Source organism: Saccopteryx bilineata, chromosome 2 (genome assembly GCF_036850765.1).
Source record: "Saccopteryx bilineata isolate mSacBil1 chromosome 2, mSacBil1_pri_phased_curated, whole genome shotgun sequence".
Classification (NCBI taxonomy): Eukaryota; Metazoa; Chordata; class Mammalia; order Chiroptera; family Emballonuridae; genus Saccopteryx; species Saccopteryx bilineata.
The window spans coordinates 105597658-105617244 of NC_089491.1; the positions used below are offsets into that span (position 1 = coordinate 105597658).

Consider the following 19587-nt stretch of genomic DNA (forward strand, 5'->3'; position numbering starts at 1 on the left):
CTAACACATGAATAACATCTCATACTAGGATTTAATGACAACTGTTACCTCGCTAGACACAGGAATGTTTCAGCGCCAATATAATCTTTTAAGATCACTACACTATATATAGTCTGTCATTTAGAGAAACGTCATTACATGGTAAATAACTACATATATATATATGGTTTTTTTCCTATACATATTGATATATATGTATGATAAAGCTTAATTTATAAATTAGGCACAGTAAGAGATTAACAACAATAACTAACAATGAAATAGAACAATTATAACAATATATTGTAATAAAAATTGTGATTGTGGTCTTCTCTCTCTCTCTCTCTCTAATTGGGAGGAAACTGGAAGATCCAAAGAAAAACCCACACAGCATAAGAGAACGTGCAAATGCCACACAGACAGTGGCCCAGCCAGGAACAGATTCTTTTTCTCATCAACATTAATGCCAAACACCATTATTCCAGGACCTCCTGGGCAGCATGGGTAGAGCTGACAAAGGGATGATTAATGTTCCAGGCAATATGGATCAGACAGCACAAGATTCCATCCCACTACTTGGAATGGCATGTGATTTAAAACTTAAGAATTGTTTATTTCTGGAGTTTTCTATGTAGTATTTACATACCAAGGTGGACTGTGGGTAAATGAAAGTGTATAAAGCAAAACCTAGGATAAGGGGTACTACTGAATGCCCTTATCTTCCTCCATAACAAAAGTCTGCTCTCCAGGGGAAAGACCTTACCAAAGCCTTGAGCTGTGGGTGAAGGGTATTCCTGTCAGTCCCAACCATCTACCCTTCCCCTCTGAACTGGAAGGGAAGGTAGGGAGAACTAACAAACACCCAAGAAGGTCATAGCCCACAGACACTAAAATTTAACTATCACACAATAAAATACCCCACTGCCCACATTACCAACATATCAACAAGGCTCCAGTATAATTACAGAGGATGGCCCTGGTTGGTGGCTCAGTGGATAGAGTGTCTGCCTGGCACAGGTACATTCCAGTTTTGATCCCTGGTCAGGGCACACAGAAGAAGTGACCATCTGTTTTTCTCCCCTCCCTTTCCACCTTCTCTGCTGTCTTCTCCTCTTGCAGCCAGTGACTCAACTTGTTTGAGTGTGGCCCCAGGTGCTGAGAATAGCTCAGCTGGAGCACATCAGCCTCAGGTGCTAAAAATAGCTCAGTACTTGAGCACTGGCTCCAGATGGGGTTGGTGAGTGGATCCCGGTCGGGGCACATGTGGGAATCTGCTTCATTATCTCCCCTCCTCTCACCTTAAATAAATAAATAATCACAGGGGATTACAGTAGAAAGAGATGCAAAACAAACTCGATTCTTAGAGAAACCCAAAGACAACAGAAGAGACAAGAACAAGAACACTACGAAAGTCTGATGTCTCCAACACCTATAATACAGTGATCATTAAACAGCCCAACTCCTAGCCAGACTAACATCAAACCTCATATTAAGCCTATTTACCTCAGTTCCCGATACCTAATACACCATGTCATTATTTTTTATAATTTTATTTTTTTAATGGGGTGACATCAATAAATCAGGATACATATATTCAAAGATAACAAATCCAGATTATCTTGTCGTTCAATTATGTTGCATACCCACCACCCAAAGTCAGATTGTCCTCTGTCACCTTCTATCTTGTTTTCTTTGTGCCCCTCCCCACCCCCTATCCCTCTCCCATTCCCCCCTCTCCCCCGTAACCACCACACTCTTATCAATGTCTCTTAGTTTCACTATTATGTCCCACCTACGTATGGAATAATACAGTTCCTGTTTTTTTCTGATTTACTTATTTCGCTTCGTATCATGTTATCAAGATCCCACCATTTTGCTGTAAATGTTCCGATGTCATCATTTCTTATGGCTGAGTAGTATTCCATATACACCATGTCATTTTTAACAAAGCATTACATGGCACGCTAAAAGACAATAAAATAGAAGCAGGGAGATCAGGTCACACACTTTTAGTAATAACCTGATGAAATATGGTGTTGGCTTGGTCCGCAGTGGTAGCAGTGGAAGTGGCAGCAGAGGTGATTCGCTAATGAAATGATGTAGGATGTGAAAGAGAACGTGGAGGTACGGATGACTCCAAAGTGCTGACCAGAGCTGCTAGGAAAATGGAGTCACCATCCGGAAGATAGTAAAGGTTTCGGGTAGAGCAGTTAGCTGGGGTATAGGGGATCAGGATTTCTATTTGTAAGGTCTCAAATGTCTTACAATACTGGTCCATTGTGTATTCATTTAACTAATAATATTTGGAGTGCCTCAATACTTATAGCAGTTCTAGTCAGTAAGAAAACAGAAAGGTATATTTGAAACCAAGGACATGTTTAATAATTTTACTGAGTGAATGGATGAATGAACAAATGATCAAACATTTTAACTATGTCACTAAAATAACTTCATCATAATCATAACAGTCAACAGGAATTGTAAGTCATTCTGGAAACATTAGGCGTCTACAGAAATGCTTCCACCAAATCCAGGACAGAGATTGTTACACACACTCTAGCATCTGAGGACCTGCCCTCTTTTTCTTCCTTCATGGTAATAAAATTTGTCTGGGTTCATTGCTTCCCAGAACAAAGATACCACCTCCCAGCCTGCCTTGTAGTTAGATGTAGCCAACAGTCATGGGCAAACATGGGGTGTGCAATTTCTGAGATATGCTCTTGAAGTGTATGGCTAAACCCACCATTTGCCCTTTAGTCTCTCTTCCTGATAGCTGAAGTGCTGATGTGATAATGAGCCATCTTGGACCACAGGGACAGGGTGACACTACGGAGATGGCACGGGAACAAAAGAGAAGGAGCTGGGATCCTAAAACCCACGGCGCCATCTTATCAGTGCTGGGCTGCATATTCTTAGATTGCTCCATGAAAGAATAAAAGTTTCTATCTTATTTAAGCCACTTTTCTAATGGCTCTTTGTTACAATAACTTAAAACTTAACTGATACATTTAATAAATCCTTAGAACAATCCTGTGATACAAAGAATGTGCTGAGGCTTTTTATTTTCTTTTAATTCCTTATTACATATCTGTTTGAAACAATAGGAAAATAAACTGGTAACACAGCCTTGTTTTACAGACTTATATCTACCAGTGAAGAAAAACTAACTGAAAAGCATTCTGTGAGAACTGATGGCAAGATTTAGGTTCAGGCATCCAATAAACTGTGTAGCACTCACTACCTAAAAGAGCCATTTGGTGAAGACTTTTCCAGGAGAATATGCTATACACTAGCTACATTTTAAAGCTTCTAATCCCATTAAAATCACTGCAATCTATTAACTATTATAAATACCAATGATTAGCTCCTTGGCTTAAAGAAATGTATAGCTGTTCACTGAATTCTTAACACTGGTAATCAGATAAGGATGCCAGAATCGCTCCTGGTGTGTCTAGATCAGCAATTTCCACACAGTGTGCCACAAGAATTTTTAAAACCTGCAACCTGATTATTTAGTCAGGGGCACCGACCTCTTCTCCCTTAGATTATTAAATAAGAAAGTAACAACAGTCAACCACAACAATAACTATCCAGTATGAATAAATGAAAATTATACCTATTTTTTTTCTGTCAGATTAGCAAAAAATATGTAAGATTTTTTTGGGGGGGGGGTGCTGCAAATTTCAGTAATTAATTTATGTGTGCCATGAGATGAAAAAGGTTCAAAGTCGATGGTCTAGATCTTTGTATCCTGACACATATCAGCAGACAATTACATACAACAGTTTTGTGCTTTTAATATTTAAACACTGGTATAGAACTGTGTTGGGAAAAGTAGAAAAATACCTGTTCAAATTACATGCAAGCAAAAATACTTTAAAGAACACATAACTAAAACATGGCTTATGAAGAACAAGACTATTTGGCACTACTTACTACGATATATTTCTGCCCCTAAAATATAAACTTACTTTCGTTCAGTTTCTCCAAGCTTCCCACACCATTTAATTGCCTAATCCAGAGAAATCCATTCTAACAGCTTTTGACTATACATCTATGTTTTAAAGAAGACTGCTTTCTACTCTCGTTAGAGATTAAGATTTGCAAAAAGACTTTCTAAGTAAAAAACAATAATAAAAAGTATGATCAATCTTCTCATGGTACAGTGAAAAATTTACTTCCCAAAGTGACTTAAGAACTCTTAAATAAATGTGCTAACTACTTGGCAATACCCCAATGATTTAGCCTCTGCAAAGCTAAGGGTGATTCACAGTTGCACGCATACACACTGATACCTAGAGACACCATTCCAAGGTTCAGAGGTAGACTTACCCCCAAATTGATTAAATATGTAATTCTTGTGCTAATTCTGTAGTTGATGCTTAGAAAACAAAAGAGCTAAAGTATACTTGTGTTTTAACCTGACTTTTATTATATGATGATGTCTATATTGTTATTTTAAAATGTAGAAACCAAGCAATTTTAAAACTCTTATGATAGTCAATATTTTCACATATCAGGAGTTCTAATTCTTCTGAACGAATGTAGCCCAAATCATCAGAAAACACTTCCCTATTCCAAATATGGAATGCTAATATGTCTCTAACTTGTACTATTCATCTCTTAAAAAATTGGAAAAAAAGAGGAGGGCATTGCTTAAAAAAACCTCTTAACCCTTAATTCTGTGTTTTTAGGCAAGAAACATAGATGTACAAAGGCAGGGAGAGCAAACTGTCTGGGCAAAGCATAAAATAAAGTATTACCTTTAGCTGGGTTTACTTTTATCCCTGACTTATACAGCATTTCCTCATTCTGCCAGTCTCCATTCCTGATGGCAGTCTTGAGTCCATAGAAAACTATTAACGTAGCTGTCGCATAGAAAATCAAGCTCTTGAGAAACCGCTTCTGGACTTTGACATAAAGGGCTCGGGCCCCCACTGTAATGAGGAGGCAGAAGCCCATACTAGGAATATATAATACTCGCTCTGCAATTACAAAGCCAACATAGAAAAATAGGTTCGTGGCAGGAACAAAGGGGATTATTAACAAAGACAAAGACAGAACAACAATGTTCTCCGTAGAAGGAAGTGGTGTTGTCTGCGATGCATTATTTTTAATGCCATTTTCTACTTTGGATGCAAAGCTGGGTTTAATCTCTGAGTTCCGGTACTCCACATCTGAATGGCAGCTATGTCCATTTGCATCCTGCTTGCCATTTGTGACAAATTTCCCTTCACATTCTCTGTCCAGGCTTGGGCTCTTTAAACTGTAGTAGGCAAGGAGGAGGAGTCCAATATAGAAGGCCACAGTGTGTAGGTTTCTCCAATCACAAGTTGTTTTGAGCAGAGGCACGGCATCCATTGACCAATCAAAACTGAGGGTATCTGGGCAGAACAGCAGCCAGAGATTCTTGGTTGGCAAGTATAAGAAGGTGAGTGTGCGAGCCAGGAGGCTATCAGAATCAGCAGCCGGGTTGTCCGAGTTGGAAAAACTTGGCGGTTTGTTCCCCATCCAGTATAAACGGGCGCCCAAAAGAGAAGTCCCCCAGAGAGTTAACAAACTAATGCTGAGGAAAAGAGACAAATTCTTCCCCTGAAACCAAAAGAGAGGGGGAAAAATTAAGATCATCAATATAGCATGGGAACACTTCACTTCACATTTAGAGAAGAGATACATTTGTAAGTGGACAGTTAAAAACAAAGCATTATGTCTCAAATATTCGACTTCATTTCCATCCCCTTTTAAACATGTTGAGGGAAATTTTAACCTAAAAAAAAAAAAAAGTTGACGGTGGAATCCTGCTCTGTATATAACGTCTGGTATCTTTTCTTCTTATTCTTTTTCTAAAGTACCAATCATCAAAGCTTCAATTTCTTGACCTCTACAAAATAGGATGAATATATTTCCTTGGAATTACCATTAGGTCAAAATGAGACCATAATGAGAAAGTACTTAGCCTTTTGTAGGAGATATAGTAGGCACCTAAAAACTGAGTTCTTTCATTTTATAATTTAGATTCTGGAAAAAAAAAACAACAAAGAGCAGTCATGACAAAAATATATGAGGTTTAATAAGATTTTGCTCAGCTCAAATGTAGAAATACTATTTAGCCATGTCTATGACAGTCCTGTTCCATTGTCTTAAATCTCCTTGCAGAATTTATAACTTTAGCTTGACCAGGCTTTCATATGCTACACTATGCTGCCCTTGACATCTGTGACTTAACCATTTAATAATACTCTTCATGTGAAATTTTTCATGTTGATTACAACTTTTTAAAAATAAAATGACTTTAGCTTGACCAGAAGTGGTGCAGTGTTTATAGTGTTGACCTGGGAGGCGGAGACCCCAGGTTCAAAACCCCAAGGTTTCCAGCTTGAGTGTGGGCTTACCAGCTAGAGCACTGAGTCATGGCTTGAGTGCAGAATCATAGATCCCAGGGTCACTGGCTTGAGCCCAACAGTCACCAGCTTAAAGCCCAAAGTCACTGGCTTGAGCAAGGCATCACTGGCTTAGCTTAAGCCAAGTCCTCCCCCTGGGGTCAAGGCACGTTTGAGAAGCAATCAATGAACAACTAAAGAGAAGCAACTATGAGTTGATGCTTCTCATCGCTCTACCTTCCTATCTCTCTCTCTCAAAAAATAAACAAAAGTAAAATAAAATTAGAAATAAAATGACTTTAAAATGGACTTATTTATATTCAGAGAAAGAAAACTGTGAGAGGAAGCTAAAAGACATCCTTGTTAATAGGATGTTCTGGTAAACTCTTTCTACCTAAATAAGAATTTAGTAACCTCAAAAAATCTAAGTCTTGAAAATGAAATCAGGGAGGGATGGACAGCAAATCAACCTTAATGATTCACTGCTAATGCGATCTTTTAATGCACACATTCTTGCCTTGCATAAAGCTTTCTCACCCAATGACATTAAGACTGGTACTTGGAAACTTACAATGCATATTGCAAATATTGAGTTTATAAAACAATCCACAAGAGTCAACAAAAGCCAAAATAAACAAGTATGATTAGGTTAAACTAAAAAGCTTCTGCAAAGGAAACAGTCAATGAAATGAAAGGTAATTTATGGCATGAAGAGAATTTCTGCAAATTATACATTAATATCCAAAATATATAAATAATTCATACAACTCAATAGAAAAAAATGTCAATTACAAAATGGTCAGAGGATCTAAATAGACATTTTCCAAAAAAGATATACAGGTGATCAGTAGGTACATGACAAGATGCTCAACATTACTAATCATCAGGGAAGCGCAAATCAAAACCACAACCAGATATCACCCCACTTATTTTATAATGGCTATTACCAAAAAGACAAGAAATAACAAATGTTGGCAAAGATGTGGAAAAAAGAGAAAACTTGTGTACAGTTGGTGGGAATGTAAATTGATTCCAAAGTCCCAGTAATAAGATAAATAAGCCCCAGGGACGCGATGTATTGTGTGGTGACTATATTTAACAATACCGAATTGGTATATTTGAAAGTTGCTGGCAGAGCAGACCTTGAAAGTCCTCATCACAAGAAATAATACATTTTCGTAACTATGTGTGATGATGTTAACTATACTTACTGAGATAATCATTTCACAATATACACATATATCAAATTATTATTTTGTACACAAAAAACTATTATGTCAATTATATATCAATTTTTAAAAAAAGAGTAATATATCTTGACCCTGTGCAACTTATAATCATCTCTGTATGACATGCAACTGCCACTGGACTATCCTTCTCAGATTCTTCTCACTCACCCATTTTTAATTGCTGGAAGCCACAAAATTAGTCATAGACCATCATCTCCACTCCACTCTGAACCTAATGATCTCAGCCAGATTTATGATTGTAAAAATTATTACTGTTGTAAGGTACCAAAGGCTACAGAATTAATATTAATATTTTAGGAAGCTCAAAGAACATTTTATTAACTTGGGCTAGGCATACACAGAGATTTTGTAAATGATCTTTGTACTTGTGTGATTAGCATAAAACCAAGATGGCCAATGGCACTGTGTTGTAAATGCAAAGGGGAAGCAGACTTGGATTCTCTGACACCTGGGGGAAATGGGTGAATAGCTATCCAGGTGCAGGCAGAGAAAATTAAATTAAACCTTTTCTTATATTACTGGGCCATTTACAGGCATTTGTCCCCATGGAAACTACCTCTCCCCTCCTAAAAGCATGTAGTTAATGTGTGTATCTCTGGGCAAAGGAATAGCAAATGAACACTAGAAAATATAGAAGTGTCTTGTGGTATGTAAAGTGACATTTTTACCATTGTGTTGCCTTGTAAGTTTTAATGTGTAGAAGCATTTTTTATGAATCCTATAGACAGATGTTATAAAATTGCTAATGAATTGTGTCCCATCCCCGCTCCCTTCATCCTTTCCCCAAACCTATGTAGGTAAAGACAAAGGTTGTGATGTCATGCTTTTTCCCCTTTCATGTATAATTAAGGATATATAACCAACCCCTAGAATATTAATAAGAAACACGACTTGGGACTGCTGCCCCATGTAAGATAAATGCGGCCAGCATATTTAATAAATTTCCTTCTTTAATAAAAATTTTCAAAAACTTATTTGGACTACATGCCTCTACGAAAACCTGCGGAATTGTGGATTGGGTACTTTACAACATTACTATATCCTAATCTCTCCACCTGCAACTCACTTCACCTCCATAGCCCTTCAGTCAATTGTCTGTTAAGCACATTCACTTAGGTATCTCAACTCAGAATGTCCAATATACAACTTGACTTCTTATCTTCTATGAATCAGTTTCTCCTCCAGTCATTATACCTGAGATCATGATAATACTCTGTAAGCAGTTCTCCACAGCCTTTCTCCTTCACTCCATGCTCCATGCATTACCAAATCCTCTTACTTGCTTTTCAAAATACAGCCTGATTTGTCCATTCCTCTCCATCTCTTCTGTCATCACTCTGGTTCAAAATGCCAAGACTTGGATTATCGCAATAGTCCCCTCCTAACTGGTAATCTCTTTTTAACACAGAAACAGTATTCCCAAATTTTACAATAATTAATGAGAGTTTACTGAGTGGTTCCCTTGAGGATATGTCCAGTTTTATGTTTCCAAATTATTTTTAAAAATATTTTAAATACTTAAAGAGGAGTAATTCCAGGTATAAAAAAAAGAATAAGAAAAATGAGAAACAGCAAACAAACTGAAATTAAGGACAATTTTAAGAGATGGGATTGTTCATTAATATCTAATCACAGTAATGCTAAATTCACAGAATTCACTGCTTCAGTGTTCTAAAAACATCAGTGGTAGACTTCTGCTCAAAATTAATTTTGGTAATGCTATTTGGATTTTTAAGGGCAGGGGTGTATTATGTTTAGTCATCATCTTTAGCTTTCAGGTCTCATCTAAAAATATGAAATAATTCAGAGCAGGAGAGATGGTGATGGAGGGAGACTTGGGGTGGTGAACAAACAATGCAGTATACAGATGATGTATTGTTGAATTATGCTCCTGAAACCTGTATAATTTTATTAACCAATGCCACATCAATAAATTCAATAAAGATTTTTTAAAAAAATAAATAAACAAAATAACTTCTGCAAACCATTATGTCGGCTCCTCTAAAATCCTACGCAGCAAAAGTCTTAAAATTTCTTGATTGTAGAAAAAAATTAAACCACACAAAACCAAATGTGAAAAGTTGTACTAACTTGACTGATCAATCACATAATTGAGTAGTCTTAGATTATAGAAGGGAGAAGTATATCATTTGGCAAAAATAAATGAAAAAAGAGACCATAGATTAAAAAAAAAAAAGAAGACTGAACTTGAAAAACAATTCGGTTTTATATTTGTACCGAAAGTCCATTTTCAGGGTGTTAACTGCAGGCCATTCCATTACAATATCTTCTGGTTGTGCTGGCTTCCGCAGCACACATACAGCATCTTCTGGTGGGACTGAGCGGAGAGGAGGAAAGAGAGACAGTAGGACACAAACAACCACCATCAGGCAAGAGGAAAAGCGAAGCAGTAAAAGAACCACATGGGGAGGGAAATACAGTCAGGTTTCTTTGCTGGTCATGAGACTCCAGAATTAGCTGGCTTTAATAATTGCATAATTCTATTTTATTCCTAGAGATAGAAATGCCATATTAGAGATAGAAATGGCATTTTAGCCATTATTCATAAATGCCTCATTCATTAATTTTTTATAAAAGCATTTTTAGTAACTTACTAAATTTTATTAAATTATTATCAAACTAAGACATGAAGATTTAAGATCTGATAGAAATGATGCCAGTGTTTGTGATGCTGGAAGAACATTTAAATGCAATAAACTACAAAGTAAAGACATAAATAATAAAAACCATGCAATGGTAAATGTTATGTAAGTCTAAATGCTGGGGAAATACATAGAAATAAAAAAGCATAAGTAAAAAATAAAGTGCTAGCGTTAATTTCTGTAGAACTTCACATATTAAAAGAGTTCACAGTCTCCCATTTAAACAACTGACATAATAAGTAAGATCGAGAGACAATAGCGTTCCGAAATGAGACGGTCTCACACTCATTCTACCTCAGTGGTGAAGTCTGTAACGGTGAAATAAATGACAAATGAAAGAAAAACCGAACAGATAAAAGATAATCGAAATGGAAAGGTTTAAAGTGGAAGAGTTTCTCAGACTTCATGATGGCTGCCACGTTCCATATCAGTCGAAATTTGAAATCACAACTTTCAAGTCTCGTTAATGCTTTCTTTAGAATCTAGGTAACATTTGTCACTTACAAAAATGAGATTCTGGCCCTGGCCGTTTGGCTCAGTGGTAGAGCGTCGGCCTGGCGTGCAGAAGTCCCGGGTTCGATTTCCGGCCAGGGCACACAGGAGAAGTGCCCATCTGCTTCTGCACCCCTCCCCCTCTCCTTCCTCTCTGTCTCTCTCTTCTCCTCCCGCAGCCAAGGCTCCATTGGAGCAAAGATGGCCCCAGACCGCTGGGGATGGCTCCTTGGCCTCTGCCCCAGGCGCTGGACAGAGTGAAGCCCCAGAGGGGCAGAGCATCGCCCCCTGGTGGGCAGAGCATTGCCCCCTGATGGGCGTGCCGGGTGGATCCCGGTTGGGCGCATGCGGGAGTCTGTCTGACTGTCTCTCCTCGTTTCCAGCTTCAGAAAAAAATAAATAAAAAAAGAAAAAAAAATGAGATTCTGATAAAACCAAATCTCTCTTATAACCTCATTTACTGTTCCTGTGGATATGCCCTCACAAATAAGGTAAAAGAAAGTATGGAAAAGATTTTATTTATTAATTTTAGTTCCTGTGCTATGATTTATGGATTAAATCAAACTAACAAATTTTCATTGAGCTACAGCTAGAAGCCAAGTGACCATAAAATTAGCCTTAGCATTTCTTTGCTTTTGGCTTGGTGTATCAAATTGATTCAGCACAGGTATTTCTGAGATAAGGCATGAGAGTTCTGAGTAGTTGCCATCATGGACTTTAAAGTGTGAACTGGTGAAAATCCACACATAGAAGATAAGACTTCAATGTCAGGAAAATTTAAAAATCTGACTATAACCTTTGATCGGGAGCATTAGAAAATGATTGCAATGTAATAGCGAAAGTATGATCAGTTCAATCAACACATCATTTAAGGCTGCTGTGTGTGGCAGGCACCCTACTGTGCATGTATATACACTCCTAAGAAGAGAGAGGACAGACCTCCTGTTCTTGGAGCTTCACGTACTCTCTTTAGTCTAGAAAAACACATCATGAGAACAAGAATCCTAGTGCCTTACAGGATAATTTTTCATCTTAAAAGACCATCAATGTCAACTGTGCGCTTTTTAAAAATACCAATGCCTTGGTCTAACTAAATTCTCCATAGGGGACTGACTCTAATGCAGCTCAAGTTGAGAATCATATTTGTAGGAGTCTAATTCTTAGTACTGACACTAAAAATACTGTTGGCCTAGAGGCTGCTTTTCAGAAAGTTTTAAAGCATATTTTCCTCAACCTAAATGAATAAACCATAATGAAACATAAATAACGTTTTCTCTCAAGCTGAGGAAGGAACAAATTGAATTCTAAGTATAATGAGTTAGTGGTGAGTGTCATGAAGGTCAGGCTCCAAAGAAATGGAGATCTTTGTATAAGTAGAATTCAGGGTTGAAATATTTGTTTAGTTGCACTACACAAAAAACAGAGGATTTGTTTCCAGGGGAGAAAAATTAAGTCTCCTAAATATGAATCACAGAAAGCACATAATACAACAGAAAAAAAAAGGATTAAAAATATAGACAGGAAATTCAGGAAAAAGGCAACAAAAACCTAGAAAAAATGATCTATTTTATTCATCAATAAAAATGAAAAATCAAACTGAAAAACTGTGTTTCACATGAATCTAAGTAAAAAAAGAACTGGAAAAAATGGATATAAAATTCACTAAAATTGTTTTTGAAACAAGAACTGTCACATATTGGGGAAAATGGTATAGTTTTGGTGATAACTTTGGAAGTATTTAGAAAAAATTAACAATTTGTATCCCCAATGATTTGGTAATCTATTATAGATTTAGTTACCTACACTAAAAAAAAAATCATTTTTGACCTAAATATAAGAACATCAAGTTTACTATTGCTTATGAAGGCAAAAATTAAGAAATAGATAAAAATTTTAATAAGGCAATATGAAAATAAATCATGGTATACCCGTATCCTTTAAATCTATAATGCCACTAAAAGAAAAAATCCATATAGATAGATAAGTAGGTAGGTAGGTAGATAGATAAATAGATATGAAGAGTAGTACATTTATATATATACACACATTATGTATATACATTAGTTACCTAATGTGTGTGTATATATACACATACTATATATATACATACATATAAATATATATATGTATCTATATATATATATACACATACATACACACACATTATTTCCCCATGTATAAGATGCCCTTATGTATAAGACACACCTTAATTTTGGGACCCAAAATTTGAAACAAATATATATTGTATAAAGTTACTGAATTCAAGTTTTATTCATCATAAAATTCATATAACTCCTCATCACTGTCAAAACTCCCATCCATTAGCTGGTCCTCATCTGTGTCTGATGACGAATCACTGTCTTCAACAATGAGCACAAAAACAAAGCGTGAAAAAGCAGGAAATGCAAGTAAAAAAAATCTATAACCACTGTATACGACGCACCCAGTTTTTAGACCCCAAATTTTTCAAAAAATGGTGTGTCTTATACATGGGTAAATACGGGTATATATGCATACATCTATATCAACATGAAAATTATATATAATTAAGACAAATACATCAAATCATTCATTAATTATATGTTAACATGACTAGTGAAAAATCATGTTGCAAAATATGTGCATTATAAAATCATACAGGCCATTCTGAAAAAGATAACATTTTTCAAAAATGCATATGTACATATGTCGTCTCCCCCCCCCAGTATAGCTATAATTACACTAAGCATACGATGATGAACATGCATCACATTAAATTTTAATCAGAAAAAGCTCACATATATAAATACAATGGTGATCTCACTAGATTTTAATGGAGCAGAACTATGAATGGTGATGCTGGTGTAAACAAACATACTGCACTGTCAGTCAGATAAAATTACAGTGCAAACAATTGTTACCGTACATGATACTTGATACTGATGATAAACACCTATGTTAGAGTATTCAGTACAGTAAAAATCTGCTATACAGGTTTGTAGCCTAGGAGCAACAGGCTTTACCTTCTGGCCTCAGTGTGTAGTTGGCTACACTTGTAGGTTGTGTAGGTACGTTCTATGATATTTCCACAATAACAAAGTAACCTGATAATGCAGTTCTCAGAACCTGTCCCAGTAATTAAGCAGAGTATACTGTATTCAGATATATGATTCCTTAACTCTGACCCCCACCAAAAGTTAGTGTCTACCCATCATTATCTCACATATTTTAAATCAGGGGTCCCCAAACTTTTTACACAGGGGGCCAGTTCACTGTCCCTCAGACTGTTGGAGTGCCGGACTATAAAAAAACTATAAACAAATCCCTATGCACACTGCACATATCTTAAAGTAAAAAAACAAAATGGGAACAAATACAATATTTAAAATAAAGAACAAGTAAATTTAAATCAACAAACTGACCAGTATTTCAATGGGAACTATGCTCCTCTCACTGACCACCAATGAAAGAGGTGCCCCTTCTGGAAGTGCGGTGGGGGCCGGATAAATGGCCTCAGGGGGCCGCATGTGGCCCATGGGCCATAGTTTGGGGCCCCCTGTTTTAAATCCTGTTAAAATAAATCTTTACTCCCAATCTCCCATGAGGGTTTATATATTAAACAATATTGTACAATTCCAAGATCACTTAAAAATACCTTGGTTGTCAACATATACAGAAACTTGGCCTTGTCATATTTACATCACATTTTCTGCCTGTCTCCATTCGCCCTCTCCCCAGTGAAAAGTACACATAAAAGCAAGATATATGTTCTGGAGGAACATTTTTCTGACTACAACCTCATTACAAAAGTAAAATTAGAAATGAAAAAATTATTGCATCACTAAAAAAAGAAAATCTTATCAGACACATTTCATGTAGATTATTGAGTGGACAGGGTTCCCTCATGTTTTAATTCACTGTTTATTTACAAAATATCATATATAAATAGATAAAAATCTGCTTTATGAAAATTTAATTTTCTTAAAGTTTAAATATGCTTTTTATCCCTTTAAAAGTTCTTTAACATAAAAAGGGAAATCAGCTCTAATCTCCATTTCATTAAAAAAAAACTGTGTCTTTCCTTTTTTTTTGTATTTCTCCAAAGTTAGAAGCAATGAGGCAGTCAGACAGACTCCCACATGCACCCAACTTGGATCCACCTAGCATGCCCACCAGGGGGTGGTGCTTTGCCCATCTAGGGAGTTGCTCCATTGCAGCCGGAGCCATTATAGCATCTGAGGTGGAGGCCATGGAGCCTCCTTACCACCCAGGCCAACTTTGCTCCAATGGAGTCTTGGCTGCGGGAGGGGAAGAGAGAGACAGGGAGAAAGAAGAGGGGGAAGGCTAGAGAAGCAGATGGGTGTTTCTCCTGTGTGCCCTGACCGGGAATCAAACCCGGGATTTCCACACGCCGGGCCTATGCTCTACTGCTGAGCCAACCGGTCAGGGCCTATATCTTTCTAGTTATAAAATTTCCAAGGTATTTTTTTTGGACTTGTCAGGCATAGGAAATCATAATATGTAAATCAGCTAAGAATATAATATACTCTCTAGTCTTTGGGTACACTAAATGAATAAAAGAACATAGCTATTAGTTAATCAGTTACTAATGTAAAATTTATCATAAAATATCAAAATCCTTCCCACATCTAACCTGAAATATAAAACCCAGGCTAATAAGAAGACTCTACCATATTAATTAGTGGCAATGCCTTTTAAGAAGCCCTGTAGTAAACTATTTTATTCTATGGAAGAATTTGTCTAAAGCAAGAACACAAGAGAAAAATAAACATAAAGGAGTAGCTCCTTTCATATAAAGACTTTTTTTTAAGTATAGGTGGTATTTAGGAAAGAGAATGGTTTCTAATCAAACAGTACCCAGGGAAGAGTAACGAATGCTATTTTTAAAGTTCATAGGAAATATAACTATATTACATAATTTAAATGTAAATGATAAAAGAACTAAACAAAACAAAAAAAGTCAACTCCCCTCTCTGTTATTCAAGAAAAACTGCTATTCATGGTGACAGCTCCAATGTTGTCTTCTGAGCTCATATTTTTATGGGGCATAAAAGAAACTGAAAAGGAATATTTTAGACTCGATGAAAGAAAAATGTAAACATTCTCATGTAGAATATTAAAACTATCATGAGACTCACTTTTTGCCAAACTAATGAAAATAAATTACTTAAGCATAAGGCTCATTTAATTCCAAATTAAGCCCTTGGCAATGACAGTATAGTTGTAATAATAAAGTAGATAAAAATCAGTATCTAAAAGTTATAAGAATAACTGAGAGAAAAGGCTATCCAGACATAACAAAAATTTAACATCTTCTATTTTCTATCCATCACTCATCATTGTAGACATAAGTTCTCCTCATATCAATAAAACTAGATTTCTCTGCCTTCCTTCCCCAAAACAGATCTCATTATATACATACCCCAAAACATAAATATAAAAGCGTATGTTTCTGAATTTGTGACATGAAAGAGTTCATGTCTAAAGGATATTTAGTAATTGTTTCTAGCACATATTCATGAGCTTGATCAAAGTTTGGCCATAATAAAGTTGTCAGGGTACTTCTGTTTCTCTTCAATGAAATATAGGTTTCCTTATTACCGTTTATACAACATTAGAAACTTTTTTCCACATCAACTAACAGACAAAATAAAATAACTTTAATGGTTGGTATTTCAAAATATAGAAAGTTTAATGTATGGACACTTTTTGTGAGCAAAGAATTTAAAAATTAAGAATATAACAAGCATGTTATAATACTGAGATAGTCATCATTTTTGATTATCTGCAATTCTTTCATTTATTCAAGCTAACTCTGTAATACACCTTAATACTTCATGTTGAGTTCTAACATCCATCAGAAAGTATTCATGCATGCCCAGATAAACATAACAGCTTAACAAATCAAGTATAGACTGAATTTCATTGATGAAAATTTAGATTTTTTTCAGACCAGATTACCATTACCAACAAGGTTTTCATCAAAAGAGAGTATTGTTTGTATAAAAATCCAGAGTGTCAAAAACATATTCATGTATCTGACATTGAATAACACATGATACATATTCAAAGTTTAAAATCACACATTATTGGGTTGATTTGGTAGTAAAAGTTCACCAGAAACAAAAGCTTTTATTTTTATTTCAGTTACAATCACAACTATTAGCCTATTTAAAATTCCTCATAATCTTTATTCAGACATATGATGCTAGCTAACATTGGTAAAAATTAACATTTAGAATATTAAAAGCTGTAAAGAGAATAAATCTAAAATGACCAGATATTCTTCTTCCACTGAATCATACTTGCAAGAGATTCTTCTGAATTTTACTTAAATATTTGTTTTATTTACTTTTTAAATAGTATCGCCTGGTGTTCTCACCTTGATTTTTTTTACAGGGGTGGGGGGCAGAAAGAGACAGACAGGATTGAAGGAAGAGAGATGAGAAGCATCAATTCTTCATTGAGGCTCCTTAGTCTTCTTAGTTGTTCATTGATTGTTTTTTGGTATGTGTCTTGACTGGGGAACTCCAGCAGAGAAAGTGAGCCCTTGCTCAAGCCAGCAACCTGGGGCTTCAGGACAGTGACCTTTGAGCTCAAACCAGTGACCATGAGTCATGTCTATGATCCCACGCTCAAGCCAACGACCCCATGCTCAAGCTGGTGAGCCTGGGCTCAAGCCGGCAACCTCAAGGTTTTAGAATCTTGTTCCTCAGCATCCCAGTCCAATACTATATCCACTGCACCACTGCCTGGTCAGGCCCCATCTTGATTTCTAATCCTTTTCCAATAAAAGTAACCTGGGTTCCTTGAAGAAATGAACTGATTTTAGAATGGGGAAGGGAAGTAGGAAATTTACAATATGAGCCTGGAGCATTTATCAGTGCAAGAAAGTGAGAAAGTACTCAACATGCGTGCGTGCGCGCGCGCGCGCACACACACACACACACACAAAAGGATAAGTCAAAGTGTCAAAAGGGCCTGACCAGGTGGCGGCACGGAGGACAGAGTGTTGAACTGGGACGCGGAGCACCCAGCTTCGAAACCCTGAGGTTTCCAGATTGAGCGCGGGCTCATCTGGCTTGAGCGTAGGCTCACCAGCTTGAGTGTGGGATCACAGACATGAACCCATGGTCGCTGGCTTGAGCCCAAGGTCACTGACTCAAGCAAGGGGTCACTCATTCTGCTGTAGCCCCTGGGGTCAAGGCACATATGAGAAATCAATCAACGAACAACTAAGATGCCGCAATGAAGAATTGATGCTTCTCATCTATCTCTCTTCCTGTCTGTCCTTATCTGACTTTGTCTCTGTCAAAAAAAAAAAGTGTCAAAAGGACACAGGAATCTGCTTGAAGTGCTCCCAATGGCCAAAGCTGGAACAGTTTGAACACAGTAAGTAAAGTGATACTGAAATATAACCCAATGTATAAAATAAATACCCATACGTCCATCTGTTCTAGATGGCACCTTGGAAAAGAAAAAGAACATTAGGTAAAAATGACAGAAATCTGAGTAAATGATGACCTTCATTTAATAATACTGTGCCAGCACTGGTTAATTAATTACATGTACTATACTAATATAAGATGACAATAATAGGGGAAACTGGGTGAGAATTAAATGGAAGAAACTCAATTCCACCTTCTCAATTTTTGTTAACTTAAAACTGTTCTACCTAATAAAATCTATTTAAAAAATGGTTGTTACCAGAATAGTAACTTTAGAAAACAAGCACTGGCCAGGTTGCTCAATGGATAAAGCATCAACCCGGCACTCCAAGGTCTCAGGTTCAACACCAGGTCAGGGTATGTAGGAGAAGCAATCAATTAGTGCACAACTAAATGGAAAAACTTAGTGACAAGTCGATGCTTCTCCCCCACCCCCATCTCTATCTCTATCTATCTATCTCACCAATGGAAAAACAATTTTAAGTTTAAAGTTAGAAAAATACTTTAGAGAACAAATAATATTAAGTAGATGAGTTATGATACATTAAGATCTGAGAGTTTCAAGCTAAGAAATATAATCAGCCCTCTGTATCCATGGGTTTTTTGTACTCAGATTTAACCAACCACATATCAAAAATTTCAGGGGGGAAAAAAAGTCCCAGGAAGTTCCACAAAGGAAAATTTGAATGTACCATGCACCAAGCACTAAGCTGAGTCCATGCACTGAAGTGACATGTAAGCATACCCTGCTATAGACTAGAGGGAAATATAGGTTACATCAATTTTATATAAGTCACTTCAGAATGTGTGGATACCAAGAATGACTCTATTAAACAGTTTAAAATTAAACACCAACATTAAGTGCATGTTAACATTTTAACTGACATCTAAGTTAATGCAAAAAGGTGGACCACAGAATAAAGTAAAATTCAGGTTAAATGAACACAGTTATTTGTATGTATTGTATAAGATAATATATTGATGTCAAATCCTGTTTGACTTTGTCTGACACTGTATAGCATGTCCTAAATGCACTATAAACATCCCAAGGAGTAAAATATTGAGGAAAGGAGGCTTCTAAATGCACTGCTGGCCCTGGCTGGATGTCCCCCATTCAATTCCCAATCAGGACACACAGGAGAAGGGACCATCTACTTTTCCTCTCTCTCTTCTCATTCTCTTCTCCTCCCACAAACATGGCTTGACTGATTCAAGTGCATTGGTCCTGGGCACTGAGGATGGCTCCATGGAGCCTCTGCCTCAGGTGCTAAAATAGCTCAGCTGAGAAACTGGCCCCAGATGGGCAGAGCATCTGCCCAGATGGGGGTCACTGAGTGGATCCCAAACGGAATGCATGTGGGAGTCGGTCTATCTC

General features: G+C 36.7%; 1 protein-coding gene across 2 annotated transcripts in view; it reads right to left on the bottom strand.

Moving 5' to 3' along the window:
- TMTC2 (transmembrane O-mannosyltransferase targeting cadherins 2) overlaps positions 1-19587 on the bottom strand; it is a 420661-nt gene that overhangs the window by 205338 nt on the left and 195736 nt on the right. For both annotated transcript variants that reach the window (XM_066257560.1, XM_066257561.1), the window contains exon 3: positions 4743-5571. In XM_066257560.1, coding sequence (XP_066113657.1) covers positions 4743-5571 — 829 coding nt within the window. The remainder of the gene's footprint in view (positions 1-4742; positions 5572-19587) is intronic.